Source organism: Hyperolius riggenbachi, chromosome 12 (genome assembly GCF_040937935.1).
Source record: "Hyperolius riggenbachi isolate aHypRig1 chromosome 12, aHypRig1.pri, whole genome shotgun sequence".
Classification (NCBI taxonomy): domain Eukaryota; kingdom Metazoa; phylum Chordata; class Amphibia; order Anura; family Hyperoliidae; genus Hyperolius; species Hyperolius riggenbachi.
Genome location: NC_090657.1, coordinates 25,016,018 through 25,040,456, shown reverse-complemented (window position 1 = coordinate 25,040,456; position 24,439 = coordinate 25,016,018). Strand labels below are relative to the sequence as shown.

General features: G+C 50.5%; 1 protein-coding gene across 1 annotated transcript in view; it reads left to right on the top strand.

Moving 5' to 3' along the window:
- The window catches only part of CYB561 (cytochrome b561), a 71,866-nt gene extending 58,534 nt beyond the window's left edge, over nt 1–13,332 (top strand). The window contains exons 4-6 of the mRNA XM_068264127.1: nt 1,479–1,582; nt 7,107–7,264; nt 11,815–13,332. Of these exons, the coding sequence (XP_068120228.1) occupies nt 1,479–1,582; nt 7,107–7,264; nt 11,815–12,007 (455 nt within the window). The 3' untranslated portion in view covers nt 12,008–13,332. The remainder of the gene's footprint in view (nt 1–1,478; nt 1,583–7,106; nt 7,265–11,814) is intronic.
- The last annotated feature ends 11,107 nt before the right edge of the window (nt 13,333–24,439 follow it).

The following is a 24,439-nucleotide window of genomic DNA, read 5'->3' as shown; positions in this document are numbered from 1 at the left end:
GGCCTGTACACTTCCCTGGAGTCTAGTGCCACCCACTGGCCTGTACACTTCCCTGGAGTCTAGTGCCACCCACTGGCCTGTACACTTCCCTGGAGTCTAGTGCCACCCACTGGCCTGTACAGTTCCCTGGAGTCTAGTGCCACCCACTGGCCTGTACAGTTCCCTGGAGTCTAGTGCCACCCACTGGCCTGTACAGTTCCCTGGAGTCTAGTGCCACCCACTGGCCTGTACAGTTCCCTGGAGTCTAGTGCCACCCACTGGCCTGTACAGTTCCCTGGAGTCTAGTGCCACCCACTGGCCTGTACAGTTCCCTGGAGTCTAGTGCCACCCACTGGCCTGTACAGTTCCCTGGAGTCTAGTGCCACCCACTGGCCTGTACAGTTCCCTGGAGTCTAGTGCCACCCACTGGCCTGTACAGTTCCCTGGAGTCTAGTGCCACCCACTGGCCTGTACAGTTCCCTGGAGTCTAGTGCCACCCACTGGCCTGTACAGTTCCCTGGAGTCTAGTGCCACCCACTGGCCTGTACAGTTCCCTGGAGTCTAGTGCCACCCACTGGCCTGTACAGTTCCCTGGAGTCTAGTGCCACCCACTGGCCTGTACAGTTCCCTGGAGTCTAGTGCCACCCACTGGCCTGTACACTTCCCTGGAGTCTAGTGCCACCCACTGGCCTGTACACTTCCCTGGAGTCTAGTGCCACCCACTGGCCTGTACACTTCCCTGGAGTCTAGTGCCACCCACTGGCCTGTACAGTTCCCTGGAGTCTAGTGCCACCCACTGGCCTGTACAGTTCCCTGGAGTCTAGTGCCACCCACTGGCCTGTACAGTTCCCTGGAGTCTAGTGCCACCCACTGGCCTGTACACTTCCCTGGAGTCTAGTGCCACCCACTGGCCTGTACACTTCCCTGGAGTCTAGTGCCACCCACTGGCCTGTACACTTCCCTGGAGTCTAGTGCCACCCACTGGCCTGTACACTTCCCTGGAGTCTAGTGCCACCCACTGGCCTGTACAGTTCCCTGGAGTCTAGTGCCACCCACTCGCCTGTACAGTTCCCTGGAGTCTAGTGCCACCCACTCGCCTGTACACTTCCCTGGAGTCTAGTGCCCCCCCTCCCCTATACAGTCTGCACAGTTTTTCTTGGCTTAGGGATTTAATGTGTATCATGAACAACCTATGGTTTTTGTTACTAATACTTCGGGTCAACGCTTGACCCAATGGGTGATGCATTAACAATGTGTATAAACTTTATTGGGTATTCTCTCACCCGTTTTCTGTTTAAAATTGATTTGGCTATTATGTTCTCCGTATTGACCAATGCTATATATATTCATGCTCAGGGCCCCTGTGTTGAGTACCTTTTTGTTTAAGATGGATGCATACTTGTAGTAGCAAATGTCTTCCAAAAATAAAAGATATATTTAAGATATGAATAGAGGAAATAGTAGATTGGAGTGTGATATTAATCTGTGTTCTTTTTCAGGAATCATTGCGGTCTTTCAATTCCATAAAAATAAAAATATTCCGGATATGTACAGCATGCACAGCTGGCTAGGCATTGTTACATTCAGCATCTATATTCTACAGGTAATTGTATGTGTAATTTGAAGGGTTATAAAAGGCAACAAAGTGTTCTGTTATATGTCATACCATTTGCATTCGCCTGACAGTTATTGTCCCCAATGCTGGTCCAGGATGTTTCCAACAGGACCATAACATTGCCACATACCACTTGGGTCTAGACAGGGTTTTCTGATTAGTCAGCAGTTCTGAGCAGAGAAGTTAAAGGACAACTGACTGTAGTGAGAAGGATATGGAGGCTGCCATATGTATTTCCTTGTAAGCAATACCAGTTGCCTAGCAGTCCTGCTGAGCAATTTGGCTGCAGTAGTGTCTGAAAAACACAAGAAACAAGCATGCAGCTAATCTTTTCAGATCTAACAATATTGTCAGAAATGTCTGATCTGCTGCGTGCTTGTTCATGGTCTATGGCTAAAAGTATTGGAGGCAGAGGGTCTGCAGGATAGCCAGGCAACGGGTATTGTTTAAAAGGAAATAAATATGGCAGCCTCTATATACCTCTCGCTTCAGATTCCCTTTAAGGCTCGTACACACGTCTGACTGAAGGCAACGACTGGTCCTTCGGCACCTCCCGCTAGGCAGGTTTTCGGCAGACAGTACAGCGTGTGTACAGTCTGTCGGCGGACTGTTACGGCTGTTTCTGAATGATCCGCCGGGTGGATTGCTCAGACACAGCCGTAACAGTCCGCCGACAGACTGTACACACGCTGTACTGTCTGCTGAAAACCTGCCCACCCGTCGTTGCCTTCAGTCAGACGTGTGTACGAGCCTTTAGTCTTGTTGCTCAGAATGGAGTCTCCACTTTCTAATCAAGCAAATGAGGTTTCTCACCCTTAGGATTAATAACTGTATGAGAAGTAAGGCTGCAATTACTGGCCACTCAAACTGCAGGACATTAGTGGCTGTGATAAGTGACTTGTAGCTGGCTATGACTTCCTGCCTTCTGGAGAACACTTGTAGACAGACTCCAGCTGACTGATAGTTAGCGCTAGGGACCTTGAAAAAGGCTACTACTCAGTAAGGTAAAGAATTCTTACATTTTAAGAGAAGAATTTCATATTTGAAGTCAAGTAAATCTGAAATTAACATTCATACAGATATCAAATGGCAATTTTCATCTAGCAATGTTGATTGTGGGTTTCATTCATTTATTGAGAGCTCAGTCCTTGTAACGATTTCCTTTCTCCTGAGCCTGCTGTGGTTTTTCCTGCCAAAATGCTATGAATACAAGTTTGCTTTCTTAATTAATTTGCATATATTCAGCAGTGATGCACTGGGAGACATCTCAAGCTCACTCCAACCTGAATTATCGCAAAATCTATCTGTTTTAAGAAAGCAAACTTTTGTATTCATAGCATTTTAGAAAGGGGGCTTTTAGGACCATTGTAGCCCCTCACACACTCCAATGAGTTGTGGTTCACCATGAGCTTGCTGGTTAGTCTGTACCTTACTGTAGTTATTATGGCAGCACAGGCTGCTTATTATAGTTCATTAGAAGATATTCCCCCCTTCTAACTGCATTGATACGTTTTGAAAATGTCCCCTGAACACAGGTGGCACACTGTCTGTACCTCTCATATGGTAGTAGTTGCCTCACTGGCTACTTGCACTCCTTGCCTGTGAAGAGGTTTCTTAGTTGTTCGGGCAGAACTTCAACATCCATTTGTGTAGCTGCGCCTGTATGCTGCTCTATTGACTCCTCAAGCATGTGCTAGTCTGTCAGTATGGACATGCAAGGAGTGCAAGCAATCAGTATAATGTATACAGACCATGCGCCCCTATAATGGCAATAGCTGCCTTTTCTCTGCTGCCATTACACTTGAAATTCATCTCTGTCTGGGTCTCTTGTAGTGCGATTAGGACTTATGGGGGAAAAATGAGAATGTTAAATGTAAACTTCAATATGTATAATAACTAATATATTATAATATATTAATGGCAGTGGCGTAGCAAAGGAGCTATGGGCCCCAGTGCAAGTTTTACAGCGCCCCCCTATACGCAAGCACTCTATACATAACAATTGATACGGAGCACCAAAACCTGCCAAGGACAACCACAGTGTCAGAGGTGCAAGAAGGGGATGGGGAACAGCTTGTTAATGATTACAAGTATTTACAGCTTCTATAGAAGGGATTATTACCAGCACAGGGCCAATAGAGAACTAATACTGTGTTTGAGGGAGGGCCCCTCTGGCCCAAGGGCCCCGATGCAGTTGCAAAGTCTGCAACCCCTATTGCTACGCCACTGATTAATGGTCCTCTAAGACTGTCAATGGTGGGCTAGACAACAAGAAGCCATTGCTAGCTCAATTTTTGTTTTCCATTTCCCTTATATATTCTACTAGTAGACCTAAGCCCGTTTCAAAACTGGCTCTCGATCTGTGTTGAAACCCCGCCTCCCTCCTATCTCCTCCACTCCCCTCCCCTTCCTTCCCTCTCTCCCCATGACCGCCGCAGTCACCTGCATGCGCACACCGCTGGCCCGTCCTCCCTCAGTCTCTGCATCCCTCCCTGCACATGCGCAGTGGCGCAAAACACGGGACACACACCGGAAGTGCAGGGATGGGACGCAGAGACATTAGGGTTTTATTATAGAGGATGAATACCCTAGGGCAGGGGTGTCAAACACTATCACATTAGGGGGCAGGGCCAAAAATCTAAAACATATTATAAGACATGGGCCAAATTGTTTAAGATTTAACATTTACTGAACAGTCTAAAACTGGAGGGAGCCCATGCTAATTTTGTAGGAGGGTGGGGATGAGGGTGTACCGTGTGTTATTGCTGCATCCTGCCTGAAACTGACATTTCAATCAAACATATTGTCACTGGTGTGCTCCTCCTGACAGGAAGTCTTTCTTTTGCTGCTTACAATGATGGACATGTCAAGGGCCACCTGTGCCCTAGGGCAGGGGTCCCCAACCTTTTCCGGCCCGGGGACCACTTACTGACCAAATTTTTCTCAGGTGTGTGTGTGTGTGTGTGTGTGTGTGTGTGTGTGTGTGTGTGTGTGTGTGACCTAGTGGACAGTGTCGTGCACAGCGGGTTACGGGGGGAGGGGCTGGGGTGCGGCGGCATAGCTAACATAGTTGCCTCAGTATAGGGAGTTTAGTTGCCCCAGTATGGCTAGTATAGTTACCCCAGTGTAGCTAGTATAGTGCCCCAACATAGCTAGTATTGTGACCAGTATAGCTAGTATAGTCCCAGTATGGGTCGGTAGTGCCCTAGTATAGCGCCCAGTATAGCTAATATAGTATCCAGTATGGGTAGGTAGTGCCCCAGTATAGCTAGTAAAGTGCCCAGCATGGCTAGGCTAGTATAGTTGCCCCAGTATAGCTAGTATAGTGCCCCAGTATGGCTAGTAAATTGCCCAGCATGGCTAGTATGGTTACCCCAGTATGGCTAGTATAGTGCCCCAGCATGGCTAGTATAGTGCCCAGTATGGCTAGTATGGTTACCCCAGCATGGCTAGTATAGTGCCCAGTATGGCTAGTATAGTGCCCAGCATGGCTAGTATAGTGCCCAGCATGGCTAGTACAGTGCCCAGCATGGCTAGTATAGTGCCCAGCATGGCTAGTATAGTGCCCAGCATGGCTAGTATAGTGCCCAGCATGGCTAGTATAGTGCCCAGCATGGCTAGTATAGTGCCCAGCTATAGCTAGTATAGTGCCCAGCATGGCTAGTATAGTGCCCAGCATGGCTAGTATAGTGCCCAGTATGGCTAGTATAGTGTCCCAGCATGGCTAGTATAGTGCCCAGCATGGCTAGTATAGTGCCCAGCATGGCTAGTATAGTGCCCAGCATGGCTAGTATAGTGCCCAGCATGGCTAGTATAGTGCCCAGCATGGCTAGTATGGTTACCCCAGCATGGCTAGTATGGTTACCCCAGCATGGCTAGTATAGTGCCCCAGTATGGCTAGTATAGTGCCCCAGTATGGCTAGTATAGTGCCCCAGCATGGCTAGTATAGTGCCCATCATGGCTAGTATAGTGCCCCAGTATGGCTAGTATAGTGCCCCAGTATGGCTAGTATAGTGCCCCAGCATGGCTAGTATAGTGCCCCAGCATGGCTAGTATAGTGTCTCAGCTATAGCTAGTAAAGTGCCCAGCATGGCTAGTATGGTTACCCCAGTATGGCTAGTATAGTGCCCAGTCTGGCTAGTATAGTGCCCCAGCATAGCTAGTATAGTGTCCCAGCATGGCTAGTATAGTGTCCCAGCATGGCTAGTATAGTGTCCCAGCATGGCTAGTATAGTGTCCCAGCATGGCTAGTATAGTGCCCCAGCTATAGCTAGTATAGTGCCCAGCATGGCTAGTATAGTGCCCAGTATGCGTAGGTGGTGCCCCCGCGGCCACCGCTTCTGTTACCTTATGAGCGGGCGGGCGGCCGCTTCCGGATTCCCCCATGCGCCGCTCTCCTTCATGCATGCAGTACTATCTCCTCCTATAAAAGCAGCGCGTCTTGCGTCTGCTGTAAGGAGGGAAGGAGACGGGGCAGCGTCTTCCTGTAGCGGCGATATGCATCGCCGCTACCATGGGAACCGCTGCCCCGCCTCCTTCCCTCCTTACAGCAGACGCAAGACGCGCTGCTGTTATAGGAGGAGATAGTACTTCATGAAGGAGAGCGGCGCATGGGGGAATCCGGAAGCGGCCGCCTGCTCATAAAGTAACAGAAGCGGCGGCCGCAGGGGGAGGGGCAAGATGACAGACCCGCCGCCGCCCATCCTGGAAACTGCAAACGGACCGGCAGTGGGCTGCGGCCCGGTGGTTGGGGACCCCTGGTGTATAGAACGCGATCTACTGTTTGGCTTCTTCTGTCGCCATGGCTACGATCGGAATGACGTCATGGATGTCAGACCCATCCGATCCAGCCCTTTGCGCTGCCCGGGACTGATCGGTCCGGGCTGCGCAGGGCTCTGGCGGGGGTGCCCTCTTCTGCCGCTGCGTGCGGACGATCGGCGCAGAGCGGCGGCGATCGAGCTGGATGCGCAGCTAGCAAAGTGCTAGCTGCGCGTACAGCACTTTGCTGAAGTGAAATCGCCCCACCAGGGGCTGAGATATCCTCTGCGGCGGCACCCCGAGCTCAGCTCGGGGTTACCGCTAAGGAGGTTAAATAATTAAAGGACCACTATACTGTATGCACTGACTTTATGATATTAGTTTTGAGGCTTTCAGGCACCATTTTAATTACTATGCAAAACTGGAGTGCAGTGGAATTGTTGAGAACATAAATACTATGTTTGGTTGTCATTTTTGTTACTTTTAGATTAGTGGCGCACCACTGCTAGGGGGAGGTTAGTGTGATGCGCTGGAATCTGGGGGCGATGTACATATGCTAGATTTGCTTCCCCAACTAGCCGCCTCACCTGAGAACCATCTAGCGTGTGTATATTACATATCAGTTGCAACTCCATGGACACCCCAAGCACAAGGGGTGAAGAAAACTCATCCCGTTGGGGATTTTTTTTAATACAAAATTGTGCTTTTAATTGATCAGTCTTCCTTAAACCCTTGCTCTGTTTGCCTTTTCAGTGGATACTTGGCTTCATCCTGTTCTTTGTTCCTGGAGTGGCTTTTGCATACAAGAGTCGTTTCAAGCCGTTGCATGCCTTCTTGGGCTTATGTCTGCTGGTGATCGCCATTGCTACATGCCTGCTGGGCCTTACAGAGAAACTCCTCTTTGCTATCCCGTGAGTATGTTGTGCCTGTGCAGTGCAGCAGGATAGATGACATGAGCTATGCGCTGACACACAGGCCTGGGCAGGAATTGGTAGGTGTGAGTTAAAATTATACATATGACAGTTTTGTAATGTAAGCAAAGGCCTTGTACACACATCCAGTTTTGATTGGTCAATTTTACCACTTCCACATAGTATGAGAGCCAATAGATTTGTAATACTATGAACAGATTATGCAGGTAAGCTCTCCTACTACAGGGAAGTGGTAAAAATTTGGCCAATCAAAATTGGATGTGTGTACCAGGCTTTAAGGTGACCACACACAATAAAATAAAATCCAATTGTACGACAATTTATTAAAAATGATCAGTTGTCTTGAAAAATGTAAAGCTTTTTTTTAGTGAGAAATCCGATCAGATGTCCCTTTTTTGTTTTTCAATTATAAGCTGATCAAGTTGATAAGTGTAGGGATGATCACAGATATGCAAATTGTTCTGAGTTGATGCTAATTTTTATGCAAATGTATGCAGCTTGAATATGGACCAATCAATTTAAATTGATTGGTCCATTTTCGAACTGCATACATTTGCATAATTTCGGAACAATTTGCATCTCATTGATCATGCAGTCATATTCAGATATGCAGCAGCAAGTTGGAACATCAAGATTGTCAACTGACTGGTCAGTGTGGTGTCATACAGGCTCCTCCCACTGAAGGCAAAATTACCAAAAGCCTTAAAGTGGATCCGAGATGAACTTTTACTCCTTGCATAATTGTGTTCCTTACATATAGTTTATAGGGCATTCCTCAAGCCAAATACTTGTTTTGTTTTAATACTCTAATTTCCAATAAACTAATCAAGCCACACCCACAGCTTCTCCAGAGTGCCTTGGCGCTTGCAAGGGATTGTGGGATTTCAGTCTGGGCAGGTGAAAAAGGTGTTACTAGCTATAGATTTCAGAGGCAGAGTTTTCACAATCTGAGAGCTGCAGTGCAGATACAGATCAGTTGCCTGTGTAATGGAGGAGATAAGAGTGGAGTTTTCACAGAATATGCAGATTAGCATGCCTAGATACAGATAAGCTTGCCTGTGTGTGTAATTGTGTAATAGTGACAAGCAGAAAACATGTCTGCTCACATTGTATCACAGGAAAAAATATTAATATACTGTTGAAGCGGTTTGAAGATAGATTTGCTGTGTAAACTATCTAAACTTTAGATAAGATATATAGACAAGTCACTTGTTATATTTAGTTTTTCATCTCGGATCCGCTTTAAGGTGGCCATTTAGCTATCAATCTGCCACCAGATTGATTATCAGATCCCTCTCCCAAATCTGATCAGACTGGGATTTATATCCTGCTCACACACTGTAGATTTCAAATGAGATCTATTGGAAATTGTCCTAGCGCTGCTTTACCAGATATTCTCTTTGGATTGTGAACCTGAAAAACTGATTCGTGGAAATTTTTTTTTTTTTTTTTTTTTTTTTTTAAGGCATTGGTTTTCCACCCATGACCCTTTGATCCATTGATCTGCAAGAATCCCTCCAGACCAAAACTTGCGCTTCATTTGACGGAATGGGCCAGCGGATTCATTTGAGCAGAGCATTGTAAACAGATCCTATTAATTAACATAAAATCCGTTCACCTCCATTATGGTCCATCCCATTCCGCTAAATGGCCTTTTTTTTTTCACTAACGTGAGCTAGGCCTAAATCTTTCAAGCTTGGTTACTTAAAGTAAACCTAAATTGAATTAAGTTTTAACTTGCCTGGGGCTTCTACCATCCCCCTGCAGCCGCCCTGTGCCACCACAAAGTGATCATCCGGTTTCCCGCAGGGCCCTACTTTTGTTGGGGCCCTGTCTGTGCACCTCCTGACTGCGCTCCCGTGGACAGGAGCGCTCTGGGCATGCTCAGTACAAAAAAAAAAAAAATCACTGCATGCACAGAACACTCCTGGTGAGGGGAGCGTGAGTCCGCGCATGCGCAGTGGCCCTCAACTATCCAGTTGGCTGGCCGGAAGAGGGTCACTGCGGGGAGGACTGGAGGATCGCTTAGTGAGTGGCTGCGAGGGCACAGGACGTCTGCAGGGGGCTGGTAGAAGCCCCAGGTTGGTAAACTTTTTTTTTTGTAATTCACTTTAGGTTTCTTTTAAGGTTTTGAGCCCACTATGTGTTTTTGTAGAGCACCCCAACCCCACCCCCTTTTTTTTTTTCTCTAGGTGTTTGATCAGGAAATTGCATGCATTATTTCATGTCGAAAGTGCAGCCAGTTAATTGGCACTATTTACATCATACATCACAGCAATACTACAAAAAAATGTGCATTGCGTTTGGGATTGTGTGTGCATTTTGCAATGCCTGTAGCCGTGGTCACCTGTCTGCCTTTTTGCTTTAGATACAGTGCGGAAGGGAAGGAGGCTCTCATGGGTGTTTATTGCTGCCGGTGTACCCTCTAGGTAGATTTCCCACACTTTGTTTTTGGTGACCAAGTAATTAGGAGACGTGTAAAGATGGCTCTACATCTGGAGATTTTGCGGCTGGTTGATCATTCGGTTTGATAACTATTGAATCTGATAAATAGGTGGCGCAACAAGCATGCCTGATTGACAATTTGACCAGTTTCAGGCAGAAATTGGTCAAATGCATCGATCACACGTACTGTGAAATATCAGGCCGATATGGTCCATCGGGTGTGCGTCAGTGACAGCTTGCGATATCGGGACTAATGAGACGGAACCTCTTTCTGCTGTCACCCCAAATGTTGTGTCCCCTGATGCCCATGCATTAAAATAACTCACCTTTCCTGCCACCTGCTTCCGCATTCACCACCCCCATTAGCAGCCGTCCTATAGCAGCATCACAAATAAGATGGTGGACAGGTGGACAGTAGTGACAAGACAGGTGAGATAGGCACAGGGAGTGTATAATATTTGGGGGAATAAGCGTTGGATGCAGCCTGGCGGTGTCACAAGGCCAATTCCCAAAAGATGCCATGCTGAAATCCTTTGGAATTCGGCATACTGTGTATGGGCAGCCTCTTGGACACATCTTGTGCACTGTAGCGCATGTTTCCAAGTATGCAAATTTGCATCCTATTTTGTGAATTTGGAATTGCATGTTGTTTTTTTGTATGTGAATTCACATGCGTAATTGCAATATTTTTTGTTTCTTATGACATGAAAATGTGCAAAAATGCAAACGCAAAAACAGATGCAAAAATCTGATGCGGCATCCAGAATGCTGTCCAGACTTTCCATTATATGCAATATTCCCATACAGGAAAGCAGGCCCATTGAAATGCACTGATAGGCACATTTTTGTGCAGCAAATCCACACAAATTCGTATCTTGTGAAAAATGGCCTTTAGGCTATCTGGACTGATTAGGTAGACTAGGTCACCAAGAACTTGAAGTGAGTGTAAATATCTCTAGTCCAGAAACAAAATGACAGTTTTACTCCTATAAGCATAAACCTGATACACTCGAGGACTGTCGCTTGTTGGGATTGAGACTTGAGTGGCAATTTAGGACCAAGTTCTGTACACACTTATCACTAGCCTACAGGCCTTCAGTTGCCATGGAGGGCCGATGGATTGGCATGGTGTGATTAGGCAAACAATGCCCTAGGCCAGGCATGGGCAAACTCTGCCCTCTAGCTGTTACGGAACTACAATTCCCACAATGCATTTGCCTTTGAGTCAAGACTGTGGCTGTCAGACTCCTGCAATGCATTGTGGGACAAGTTCCTTAAAGTGAATGGGAACTGCATAAAAAAAAAAAAATGAAGCAAATACTTACCTAAGGAGAGGGAGGAGAGGCTCTGGGTCGTATAGAGCCTTCCGTCTCCTCTCTCGGTGCTCTCTATCCTGTGCTGGCTCCCCCCCCCCCGTTTCAATCCCCCACCGAAAGGGTATTTGGAAGTCTTCGGGAGCTGTGTCTTCCCGAAGACGTGCGGCTCCATACTGCACAGGCGTGAGCGTGCGAGAGAGCGTGCTTGCGCAGGCGCAGTACAGGGCCGCCCTTCTTCAGGAGCACTCGGGCTCCCTGAAGACCTCTGAAGCCTCCTACGGCGGGTAAAGCAGTATTTGACTAAATTAGTAAAATACTGCTACCGGGCGAGCCAGCACTGGAACGAGGGGACCAGGAGAGGCGCATGAAGGCTCTATAGGATCCAGAGCTCTCCCTCTCCTTGGGTAAGTATCTGTCTCATTTTTTTTTAAATGCTGGAGGGCCAAGTTTGCCCATGCCTTCCCTAGACAGAGATAACCTGCCAGTCTGATATTTTGCTGTTCAGCAACACTTTGATACATTGCCCTCCAGTGAACAGTATCTGGTTCCGATTGTCAAGGAATAGCTCAATGCTACAATTATGTGGCTATTACAGGCAGTTGCAGTGCAGGCACTGCTCTAGAAATATCAGTGGGAAAGTAGTAAATGGAAAGTGGATTTATGTGACAGGTCTTAAGGACTTTCCCCTCTTTTCCTGTAACATTGCTCGAGTATGTTGTCAGTTAAGTTTTTAAAATGACTGTCCTTTTATTTTGTTTTATTAAACAGGGAGCAGTACCCTCATCTGCCAGCAGAAGGCGTTCTCATCAATGTATTAGGATTGTTGCTTGTAGCATTCGGAATGGTGATTGGCTACATCCTTACACGAGAAGAATGGAGGCGGCCACTGTTACCAGAAGAGCGTGCTCTATCCATTGACTTCAGGACTCTGACAGAAGGCGGGAGCCCAACAGAGCCTTGATAGTGTACATTCTCGTACAACTCTGCTCAGTGTTTGTCAGCTTTCTTTCTACGCTCAGAAGTTTTGTTATGTACAGTCAGTTAGCAGTATGTTTGTTGTGGTCTCAGTATGAAAACGGAGCTGTGCAGTAGCTGTATTAGCTTGCTGCCTATACTGCCCACTGCAAGGAAGCAGATTTTCTTGTGATCCTTTCATTCTGCACAACAGCCAGGTATGGCATAAGATAGGCTGTAGGGCAGAACTTTGATATCTCACCTTCATGTCTGATGCCTTCTGCATATTTATCAATGCCTGAGAATTCAAGTATGCTAGTTTAAAGAACCATTGCTGTGAGAGGGATATGGAGACTATCATATTTATTTTCTTTTAAACAATACAAGTTACCTGGCAGTTCTGCTGATCTGTCTCTAAGGGCCTTTTTCCACTACCCTGTGATATGATTCTGATTGTTAACAGATTGTAAAAGGCAAAGTACATTGAACTAATGGAAATGGCAGCTGCAATTTTCATTAGTACTATCTGATTGATTTATGTTTTGATTTAAGTGCAATCATCATCATCCTGCTGCTGTTTGGATGCAATTGAGTTCCACTATGCTGAGTATAGTAGCTAAATTGCATAGTGGAAAAGAGTTCTAATACTTTCAGCCATAGACCCTGAACAAGCATGCAGCAGATCAGGTGTTTCTGACATTGTCAGACATGAGAAGATTAGCTTGCTTGTTTCTGGTGTTTTTCAGTCAACTGGTATTGTTTCAAAGGAAATAAATAGGGCAGCCCCCATGTACTTGTCATTACAGTTGTCCTTTAATAATGTCCTGCTCTGTATTCAGATCAGGAAAGCCTTTTGGTTTGACAGTTAATGTCTCTTCTCCAGACCATGAATGTAAACACTTATCAAACCATTGCCAGGAGGGTTTTGACTAAGGATGATCAATGAGATATGTGAAATTTTAAGGATATATTATTTGCAAGTATTATGCAGCTTTTTCTTGGACTGTTAAAATTGTCAGGAAGTTATTCTGAATTGCCCAGTTTAAAGCTGCATATAATTTTATTTGAAATTTAAATGAATGAAGAAATTATTTGTATTATGTTTATCATCCCTAATCTTCAAGAAAATTTTTTTTTTTTTTTTTGCTGGAAATGTATTTATTCTGTGAAGTAATAATTTTGTAGATGTATTTTTTTTTAGTGGAATTGGAATGTATATGGCTGTTCTCTTGCCAAATAGCATTTGGATGATGATGATGATGCTGCAAGTTGTATATTAACAGTATTTTTGATTTATTAGAAAGCAGTTGGTATAGAGGTAGCAAATTGTAGGGTGAGGTAGTGGGAGGGTAGAAGGGTAAAAGGGGTGAGGTAGTGGGAGGGTAGAAGGGTAAAAGGGGGGAGGGTAGAGGGGTGGAGGGTAGAGGGGGGGAGAGTAGAGGGTGGGGGAGGGTGGGGGAGGGTAGAGGGTGGGGGAGGGTGGGGGAGGGTGGGGGAGGGTAGAGGGTGGGGGAGGGTGGAGGGTGGGGGAGGGTGGAGGGTGGGGGAGGGTGGGGGAGGGTAGAGGGTGGGGGAGGGTGGAGGGTGGGGGAGGGTGGAGGGTGGGGGAGGGTGGGGGAGGGTGGGGGAGGGTGGGGGTGGGGGAGGGTGGAGGGTGGGGGAGGGTGGGGGAGGGTGGAGGGTGGGGGAGGGTGGAGGGTGGGGGAGGGTGGAGGGTGAGGGTGGGGGAGGGTGGAGGGTGGGGGAGGGTGGAGGGTGGTGGAGGGTGGGGGAGGGTGGGGGAGGGTGGAGGGTGGGGGAGGGTGGAGAGGGGTGGGGGAGGGGGGAGGGTGGAGGGTGGGGGAGGGTGGAGAGGGGTGGGGGAGGGTGGAGAGGGGTGGGGGAGGGTGGAGGGTGGGGAGGGGTGGGGGAGGGTGGGGAGGGGAGGGGGAGGGTAGAGGGGGGGGAGGGTGGAGGGTAGAGGGGGGGGGAGGGTGGAGGGTAGAGGGGGGGGAGGGTAGAGGGGGGGAAGGTAGAGGGGGGGCAGGTAGAGGGGGGGAGGGTAGAGGGGGGGCAGGTAGAGGGGGGGGGAGGGTAGAGGGGGGGAGGGGGGAAGGTAGAGGGGGGGAAGGTAGAGGGGGGGAGGGATGGGGGAAGGTAGAGGGGGGGAGGGTAGAGGGGGGGGAGGGTAGAGGGGGGGAGGGTAGAGGGGGGGGAGGGTAGAGGGGGGGAGGGGGGGGGGAGGGTGGGTGAGTGGGGGGGGGGCGGGGGAGGGTGGAGGGTAGAGGGGGGGAGGGTGAGGGTAGAGGGGGGTGAGGGTAGAGGGTGGGGGGTAGAGGGTGGGAGGGTAGAGGGAGGGTGGGGGGGGGGGGTAGGAGGGAGGGTGGGGGGAGGGAGGGGGGGTAGGAGGGGGCGGAGGGTAGAGGGGGGGAGGGTGGAGGGAGGGTAGAGGGAGGGTGGAGGGTAGAGGGAGGGAGGGTAGAGGGGGGGAGGAAGGGAGGGTAGAGGGAGGGAGGGTAGAGGGAGGGTAGAGGGAGGGAAGGAGGGTAGAGGGAGGGAAGGAGGGTAGAGGGAGGGAGGGGGAGGGTGGAGGTAGGGAGGGAGGGTAGAGGGAGGGTGGAGGGTAGAGGGAGGGAGGGGGGAGGGTGGAGGTAGGGGGGAGGGAGGGAGGGTAGAGGGAGGGAGGGGTGGGGGGGGGAGGGTGGAGGGTAGAGGGAGGGAGGGAAGGAGGGGGGAGGGAGGGTAGAGGGAGGGAGGGTGGGTAGAGGGAGGGAGGGTAGAGGGAAGGAGGGTAGGGAGAGGGAAGGAGGGTAGGGGGAGGGAGGGTGGAGGGTAGGTGAAGGGAGGGTAGAGGGAGGGAGGGTAGAAGGGAGGGTAGAGGGAGGAAGGGAGGGTAGAGGGAGGGAGGGTAGGGGGAAAGAGGGTAGAGGGAGGGAGGGTAGAGAGGGAGGGTAGAGGGAGGGAGGAAGTGTAGAGGGAGGAAGTGTAGAGGGAGGGGGGGGAGGGAGGGAGGTAGAGGGAAGGAGGGTAGAGGGAGGGAGGGAAGAGGGAGGGTAGAGGGAGGGGGGTAGAGGGAGGGAGGGAAGAGGGAGGAAGTGTAGAGGGAGGGAGGAAGGAAGTGTAGAGGGAAGTTAGAGGGAGGGAAGTTAGAGGGAGGGTAGGGGGAGGGAGGGGGAAGGGTGGAGGATAGAGGGAGGGAGGGGGGTGGGAGGGAGGAAGTGTAGAGGGAGGGAGGGTAGGGGGAGGGAGGGTAGGGGAGGGAGGGTAGAGGGTGGGAGGGAAGAGGGAGGGAGGAGGGTAGAGGGTGGGAGGGTAGAGGGAGGGGTAGAGGGGGGGGAGGGTAGAGGGAGGGAGGGTGGAGGGTAGAGGGAGGGAGGGTAGGTAGCGGGGAGAGGGAGGGTAGGGGGGGGGGAGGGTGGAGGGAGGGTAGAGGGGGGGAGGGTGGAGGGAGGGTAGAGGGAGGGAGGGAGGGTGGAGGGAGGGAAGAGGGAGGGAGGGTAGAGGAAGAGGGAGGGAGGGTAGAGGAAGGGAAGGAGGGTAGAGGGAAGGAGGGTAGAGGGAGGGAGGGTAGAGGGGGGGAGGGTGGAGGGAGGGTAGAGGGAGGGAGGGGGGAGGGAGGGTAGAGGGGGGAAGGAGGGTGGAGGGAAGGAGGGTAGAGGGAGGGTAGAGGGAGGGAGGGTAGAGGGAAGGAGGGTAGAGGGAAGGAGGGTAGGGGGAGGGAGGGTAGGGGGGTGGAGGGAGGGTAGAGGGAGGGAGGGTAGAGGGTAGGAGGGAGGGTAGAGGGAAGGAGGGTAGAGGGAGGAAGGGAGGGTAGAGGGAGGGAGGGTAGAGGGAGGGAGGAAGTGTAGAGGGAGGAAGTGTAGAGGAAGTGTAGAGGGAGGGAGGGTAGAGGGAGGGGGGGAGGGAGGGTAGAGGGAGGGAGGGTAGAGGGAGGGAGGGGGGTAGAGGGAGGGAGGGAAGAGGGAGGAAGTGTAGAGGGAGGGAGGAAGGAAGTGTAGAGGGATGGAGGGAAGTTAGAGGGAGGGAAGTTAGAGGGAGGGTAGGGGGAGGGAGGGGGAAGGGTGGAGGATAGAGGGAGGGAGGAGGGTGGGAGGGAGGAAGTGTAGAGGGAGGGAGGGTAGGGGGAGGGAGGGAGGGTAGAGGGTGGGAGGGTAGAGGGAGGGAGGAGGGTAGAGGGAGGGAGGGGTAGAGGGGGGGGGAGGGTAGAGGGAGGGAGGGGTAGAGGGGGGGGGAGGATGGAGGGTAGAGGGAGGGAGGGTAGGTAGGGGGGAGAGAGGGAAGGGTGAGGGAGGGAAGGGAGAGGGTAGGGGGAGAGGGAGGGTAGGGGAGAGGGAGGGAATGGAGAGAGGGTAAGGGGGAGGGAGGGTAGAGGGTGGGGGGGAGGGAAGGTAGGTGGAGGAAGGGGAGGGAAGGAGGAGGGAGGGGAGGCTAGCGGGAGGGAGGGGAAGAGAGGGAAAGGTAGGGGGAGGGAAGGAGGGGGAGGGAAGGGTGAGGGGGAGTGTAGGTGGAGGGAAGGGAGAGCGTGAGAAGGGTAAGGGGAGGGAAGGGTGGCGGGGGGGGGGGGAGGGAGAGTAGAGAGGGGGAGGGAGGGAAGGAAGGGTAGCGGGGGAGGGAAAGGAGGGAGGGAGAGGGTAGGGGGGAGGGAGGGAGAAGGGGAGGGAGGGAAGAGGGAGAAAGTGAAGGGTAGGGGGGAGATAAGGAAGAGTAGGAGGGGGAGGGAGGGAAGGGAGAGGGTGGGAAGAGTAAAAGGAGGGAGGGGGGAAGGGGAGAGGGGAGGGAGGGAAGGAAGGTAGGGTGAGGGAGGGTAGGGGTGAGGGAGGGAAGGAAGGAGGGAGGGGGAAAGGTAGGAAGGGTGAGATGGAAGGGTAGGTGGAGGAAGGGAGAGCGTGGGAAGGGTAAGGGAAGGGTAGGGGGAGGGAAGGGTATGGGGGAGGGAGGGGAGAGAGGGAAGGGTAGAGAGGGGGAGGGAAGGTAGCAGGGGAGGGAAAGGTAGGGAGGGAGAGGGAAGGGGAGAGAGGGAAGGGAAACGGTGGGAAGGGAAGCAGGGGAGAGAGAGGAGGGGGGAGGTAAGGGTGGGGAAGGTAAGGGTAGGGGAGGGAGGGAAGAGAAGGGGGGAGGGGAAGGAAGGTAGGGGGAGGGAAGGGAGAGGGTGGGAAGGGTAAAGGGAGGGAGAGGGGAGGTGGAGGGAAGGAAGGGTAGCGGGGGAGGAAGGGGAGAGAGGGAAGGGCGGGGGGGAGGGGAAGGGTAGGGAAGGTAGGGGGAGGGAGGGTGGAGGGTAGGGTCAGGGTAGGTGGAGGGAGGGGAGGTAAGGAGGGGGTAGGGAAGGAAGGAGGGGGAGAGGGAAGGGAGGGTAGGGAAGGGTGAGAGGGAAGGGTAGGTGGAGGGAAGGGAGAGCGTGGGAAGGGTAAGGGGGAGGGAAGAGTATGGGGGAGGGGATAGAAGGAAGGAAAGGTAGCAGGGGAGGGAAAGGTAGGGAGGGGGAGGGAAAGGTAAGGAGGGAGAGGGAAGGGGAGAGAGGGAAGGGTAGGGGGAGGGAGGAGAAGGGTAGGGGGAGAGGGGGAAGGGAAGGAGGGAAACGGTGGGAAGGGAAGCAGGGGAGGGAGGGAAGTGTAGAGAGGGAAGGGTAGGGGAGGTAAGGGTAGGGAAGGAAGGGGGGGAGAGAGGGTGGGGAGGGTAAAGGGAGGGAAAGGTAGAGGGGAGGGAGGGAAGGAGAGAGAGGAAAGGGTAGAGAGGGGGAGGGAAGGGTAGAGGGAGGGAAGGGTAAGGAAGGAGGCGAGAAGAGTAGTGAGGGAGGGAAGGGTAGGAGGCGGGAAGAGTAGGGGGAAGGGAAGTGGGGAGGGAGGGAAGGGTAGGGGGAAGGGAAGTGGGGGAGGGAGGGAAGGGTAGGGGGAAGGAAGTGGGGGAGGGAGGGAAGGATAGAGGGAGAGAGGGAAGGGGGGTAGGTGAAGGGAAGGTAGTGGAAGAGTAGGGGGGAGGGAGATAGGGAGAGGGAAGGTTAAGGGGTGGAAGAGGGAGAGAAGGGTGAGAGCGGTAGAGGAGGTGGGATAGGGAATGGTGGCAGAGGGAATGGTGGAAGGAGTAGGGTGGTGGGAGAGGGAGGGAAGGATAGAGGGGGTGGGAGAAGGAAGGGTAGGGGGTGGGAGTGAATGGGGTGGTGGGGGAGGGAAGGGTAGGAGAAGTAGGGGAGGAAGGGGTGGGAGAGGGAGGGGAAGGAGAGGGAGGAAGGGTAGGAGGTGGGAGAGGGAGGAAGGGTAGGAGAGGGAGGAAGGGTAGGACGTGGGAAAGGAAGGAAGGGGAGAGGGAGGGAAGGGGTAAGGTGGTGGGAAGGGGGGAGAGAAGGGAAGGGTGGGGGGAGAGGAAGGGTAAGGGGGGGGAAGAGAGGGAAGGATAAGGGGTGGGAGAGGGAGGGAAGGGTGAGAGGGGTAGAGGAGGTGGGAGAGGGAATGGTGGCAGAGGGGGTGGTGAGAGGAGTAGGGTGGTGGGAGAGGGAGGGAAGGGGTAATAGGGAAGAAGAAGGGAAGGGTGGGAGGGAAGGGTAATGAGGTAGAGGGGGTGGGAGAGGAGGGTGGGTTAGAGAGGGAGGGATGGGTGGAAGAGGTAGGGGGGGTCGTAAGGGTAGGATGGGGAGGGTATGGGGTGGGGTAAGGGTAGGGGGAGAGAGAGAGGGAAGGGGGTAGGAGGGGTTATGGGGGGAAGGAACAGTAGGGGGTGGTAGGGTTAGGGAGGAAAGAGTAGAGGGTAGAGAGTAGAAGGGTAGTGGAGAAAGGTTGGGAGGAGGGGGTGGGAGGGAAGAGTAGAGGTAGGAAAAATAGGGAGGGAGCAGTAGGGGGAGAGTGGGAGGGAAGAGAGAGGGTGGAGGAAGGTAGAGGTAGGGTGTGGGAGGGGTGCAGGGAGAGGGTAGGGGTTGGGAGAAGATGGGGTGGGAGTGTAGGGACGGAAAAGTGTGAGAGAGAGGTAGAGGGAGACAAGGGTAGATGGAGCGAGGGAAGGTTAAGGGGGTGAGTAAGAGGGTGGAAAGGATGTAGTTAGGGAGGGGGAGAAGGTGGGAAGGGAGAGAGGTAGAGTAGCAGAGGGAGGTAAGTGAGGTGGGGGGGGGGGGTGAAGAAGGTAGAGGGATGGTAGGAAGGTAGAGGATCTAAGGGAGGGGAGAAGGAGGGATGGATAGGTAAGGAGGAGGGCAGGGAGGAGGAAGGTAGGAGGTGAAGGGGTGAGGTAGGGGAAGGAGGTGAGGAAGATGGGAGAGGGAAGGAGTAGGGGAGGGAGTGGGAGAAGTAGGAGGAGGAGGTAGGAAAGGGCAGGAAGGAAGAGAAGTAAATGAGAGAGTGAAGGGGGAAGTAGAGGAGGAGGAGGAAGGAATGCAGTAAAGAGAAAAGGAGGGTGGGAACCAAGGAGGGGGGGGGGGGGGGTAAATGGAGGTAATTCTCCCAATTTCCAGTAGCAAAGCAAATGGATATGTGCCGTTTTGTCATTTGTGATTTTCATGCATTTAACACACAAAAAAGGGATTATTCAAAGCCTCCTTTTTATTATTTCCTTGTAGTGGTCACACTATAAGCATTCAGCCATATAAGATGCATTTCCAAATTCCTAGGAGCTGGCTAGCCATACCACCTCCAGACTGTGGCAAAACACTACACAATGCAGTTGGTTTTCCAGTTTGTATGCAGTAGCTTTACTTATTTAGTGTAAGTTATCAAAAGCTAAAGAGATAGAAAAGTGATTACACAGGAGTTAACATAAATCAACATAACCAGTGCAACCAAATGTGGAATGTGCCATTTTTAATTATGAGGTTCAGACTGTGGGTTACTATAGACATGTTTTATCTTCTTTCATTGTGTGCCAAATCTGTTTAATGAGTTGTAAGTTCATGTGTATAGTCTGATGGTAGTTTGTACGCTTGGGTGAGGGAGCTGCACTAGCTCCGGATTGAAGAAGCTTATAAAGCTGGCCACTAACGGTCCAATTTCTAGCGAAAAATCGTTCGAGCAATTAGAAATTCTGATCGGATTGGTTGTAAATAATCTCCATTGGTGGACACAATTGATTAGGAACGAGTGAAAAAAATGTCGCCCAAATGAATTTGTCGAACGAAAATTTGAATTTTCTTGGTGGTCGTGATAGATAGGAAGCAATAATTGGTTAGTTGATGGTGTAGTGAACGATTTTTCGGCCGATCAGAATTTCTGATCGCTCGAACGATTTTTCGCTATAAATTGGACCGTTAGTGGCCAGCTTAATTCTACCAGGTATGCAGAATAGAACTGGGCCAGTCAAATGAACTTGGGCCCAGAATAGAACAGATGAAGGATTCTCATTGGTAACTTTAAGCTTTCTTCTCCACACTTTTTTGCATTGAATTTGCTAAATTGAACTGTAAACCAGCTACAGATGTGTTACAGACCAGCCGGAAATGATAGTTTTGTTTGTTAACTTTGAAAATGCTCCTACTGGCTTTGATGCATCTTTCACACTGAATGAGTTGCTGTCCGTTATAACAGAATGTACAACTGACGTGCATCCCAGTTTCCATGTTTCCCTATGGGCCAGTTCACATCATATGCGTTTTAACTGGGGATATGAGACAAATGATCAGTTAAAACATCAATTTTTGCAGCTGATTGACCTTGAAGCTCACAAACAATATATAACATTTCTCACTGAGTTGTACACATCTGTAGCTGGTTCACTGTTCCCACTGTATAAAAGTGGAATTACTCTGTACACAGCACTTTATCAAAAATACTATTCAGGTCATACAAAAAAAAATTATTTGCGTTGTTTACAAGAGACTGTGGCAATATAGTGTGTCTTTTTGTTGTCTTATTTAAACTGCATTAAAGTATCAGTTTTGAAGAAATATCAAGAGTGTACTGGAATTATTTCCAAACAGGTGATACACAGCACCATCTATGTTTTGGCACCATTAGCATTTCTGGCCTCATCCAGAGTAATCAACAGCAGTGCCGAAAATTAACGTGCGCATTTACAATGACGGTGTAGCATATTTTTCATTGTACCGTATGTTGCACCACACATCTTAGCTTGTGATGCAACTTTTCAGCATCGTTGTGATGGTATTACAATTAGTGATGGGCTCACGAGTACATAACTAGCCGAATTCGTGATTCTAATGAGGATAGCCTCAGGTGTGCAGCTGGGAGAGCATGGGTTAATTACCCAGATGTCCTGCGCTGCTATGCGTATCCCATGGGGCGCGTTCCACGACTCAATATCGCGCACTTCCTTCTTCGGGCAGAAGAAGAAAGTGCGCGGTATTGAGTTGTGGAACGTGTCCCATTGGACGCGTTTGAGCATGTGATATGCATAGAAGCGCAGGACATCTGGGTAATTAACCTTTTCTCTCCCAGCCGCACACCTGAGGCTATTAAGCCTCATTAGAATCACGAATTTCGGCTAGTTATGTACTCGTGAGCCCATCACTAATTACAATGTAACGTGCAGAGTGTGAAAGTAACTTGGTTCTGAATCTTAATGTGATACCAATCGTTCCAAGTTCATACCCAATTATGCAGATACTGCATGCAAATGTATACAGCTTGAAAATGCACCAAATTCTACCTTCAAGCAGCATATATTTACATACAAAATTGGCATAAACTCACATCAACCTGGAATCATTGGCGCTAGTTTACTTTAAGCCCCATCTACACGATACAATTCTTTGTGCGACTCGATTACGATTCTATTTACGATCCGATTAAATCTGACATGTCCAATCGGGATTCGATTCAATTAGATTTGCTAAATTGAATCCCGATCGGACATGTCGGATTTAATCGGATCGTAAATAGAATCGTAATCGAATCGCACAAAGAAATGTATCGTGTAGATTGGGCTTTAAGGTGGCCATACACTGGTCGATTTGCCTTCGGATCAACCAACAGATAGATCCCTCTCTGATTGAATCTGATCAGAGAGGGATCGTGTGGCTGCCTTTACTGCAGATTGTGAATCGATTTCAGCATGAAACCGATTCACCATCTGTGCAGCTGCCGCTACACCCCCCCATGCATACATTACCTGATCCGGCCGGCACAAGTCCCCCGGTCTCCGCTGTCTTCTTCTCCGCTCTGGGCTCCAGCTTCACTTTACTTCCTGCCGGGGGAAGTAAGTTTAAACAGTAGAGGGCGCTCTACTGTTTAAACTTCCTGCCGGGACAGGAAGTGCAGTGAAGCCTGCCGGGCTCGGAGCCCAGCGCGGAGAAGAGGATAGCGGAGAGAGTGGAGACTCGCGCCACCGGAGCAGGTAATGTATTGCCGCTGTATTGCGTCGGTCATTCGAACACCGCAATCGACGCACTCCCGACCCGCTGGCGATCAAACAAAATCTTCTGCACGGACAGAACAACGGGAACGATTGATTTCGGATGGAAATCAATCGTTCTGTCAGCTTTTGTGCAACGATTTCACAGCAGATTCGATCACAGTAATCAAATCTGCTGTATATAGACGGGAAAATTGTTAGGTGTATGGGCCCCTTTAGGGACATAGGAAACCTCATATGGATCAGTTTTCCAATCACAACACCATCTTACAAAGTGTTGTGATTGGGCAAATAGTGTGGGCGTAGTTTACTACAACCTATTCAAAACCTAGCAGCTTGAAAGGGTGCCGCCCACCCAATCCCATTAGCTAAATTTCCCTATTAGGTGTCTTGCTGGGTCCTCTAAAGTAGATTTGCAACAAATCATTTGCATCTCACTGACCATCCTTATGGAATAAATGTAGGCAAAACCTAATTTAGGGCCCTTTTTCACTACACTGCGATTCAGCAAAATGCTAGCGATTTTTAAGTCGCTAGGGTTGCTACTTTACCATAGGAATCACAGTAGGTATTTTCCACTACCACGACTTGATTATTTTACAAAGCGCAATAGCTTTCTGCAGCGAGTCTGAGAGTGATTTTGCAATGCAAGTGCATTGCGTGTATATAAAATCACTTAAAGGGACACTTAAGTCAAACAAAAAAAAAGAGTTTTACTCACCTAGGGCTTCCAATAGCCCCCTGAAGCTGTCCGGTACCCTCGCCGTCTCCCTCCGATCCTCCTGGCCCCGCCGGCAGCCACTTCCTGTTTCGGTGACAGGAGCTGACAGGCTGGGGACGCGAGTGATTCTTCGCAATCCCAGACACATTAGCACCCTCTATGCTGCTATATGATATATGCTATAGTAGCATAGATGGCGCTATTGTGTCTGGGAATGCGAAGAATCACTCGCGTCCCCAGCCTGTCAGCTCCTGTCACCGAAACAGGAAGTGGCTGCCAGCGGGGCCAGGAGGATCGGAGGGACACGGCGAGGGCACCGAACAGCTGCAGGGGGTTATTGGAAGCCCCAGGTGAGTAAAACTCATTTTTTTTGTTTAAGGGACTTAAGTGTCCCTTTAACTAAATTAATGAAATATCGCAATCGCTGGCGTTTAGCGATTGTTATTGCTAGTGGAAAAGGGCCCTAACAGCAACTAAGACCTGGATCACATTGACGTTGTGAGCAAAAAGGATCCGGTGAGCGGATCCAGTCTCCGCTTCACCGGATCCGGATGACTTAGTCTGTGGCCCGGTTCACATAGTGAAAACAGATCTGATCAATGATTGATCGGATCAGTTTTCACTCAGCAAATACATACCTTATTTACAGTAGTAGCCGGCAGTAGAGGCTTCCTCTTCTTCTGCTATGACTACAGAGCGCGTCATGTGATTAGTCACATGATGCGGAAGAAGACGGAAGCCTCTACCGCCAGCTACTATGAAGATAAGGTATGTCTAAACCCTCCCGTCGCTAGATTTGCGTTGGCCCATGCCTCCATCCCCCGTGGAATGGTCCATTTTTTCACTAGTGTGAAGAAACATTCCGTTTCCCATTGCCCCAATGCTGCAGTATTTTTTTGTCCAGATCAATCATTTTGTCCGGAAAATTAGGTCCTGCAGCATTTTTTTTAGATCCATAGACCGGAACGTATCCGTACCAACGGACGCATGTGGATGGATCCATAGGTGAACATTGGATCCATTCACATCCATTCCATTTGTACAGTATAAGTTCCGGTTCCGATCCGGAAAAACGCTAATGTGAACCGGGCCTAAGCCTTGTACACACACTTCATTAAAGTCGCCTGAGGTGGCCAATAACAACTGCCTCAACCGATAATAAAGCATGTACACTAGTCAGATGGCAGATCAACTCACCTGAGCAATGGTTGATCCCTCCGTTTCCGCCACATGAAGTCACGCATGCACTGCTCTATCAGCCCAACCCCCCCCCCCCCCCCCCCCCCAGAACGCGTTGTCAGCTGACTTAGCATCTGCACAGCTTAGCCCAGCAATGTCGCCCAAGGGGATTGGGATCCCAATGGGCGACTTTACTCGAAGGTGTATCCACGCCTATAGTCAATCATGTGAGAGTGCAGCTATAGAGCAGAGTCTGGGCTGCTGCTATCACCT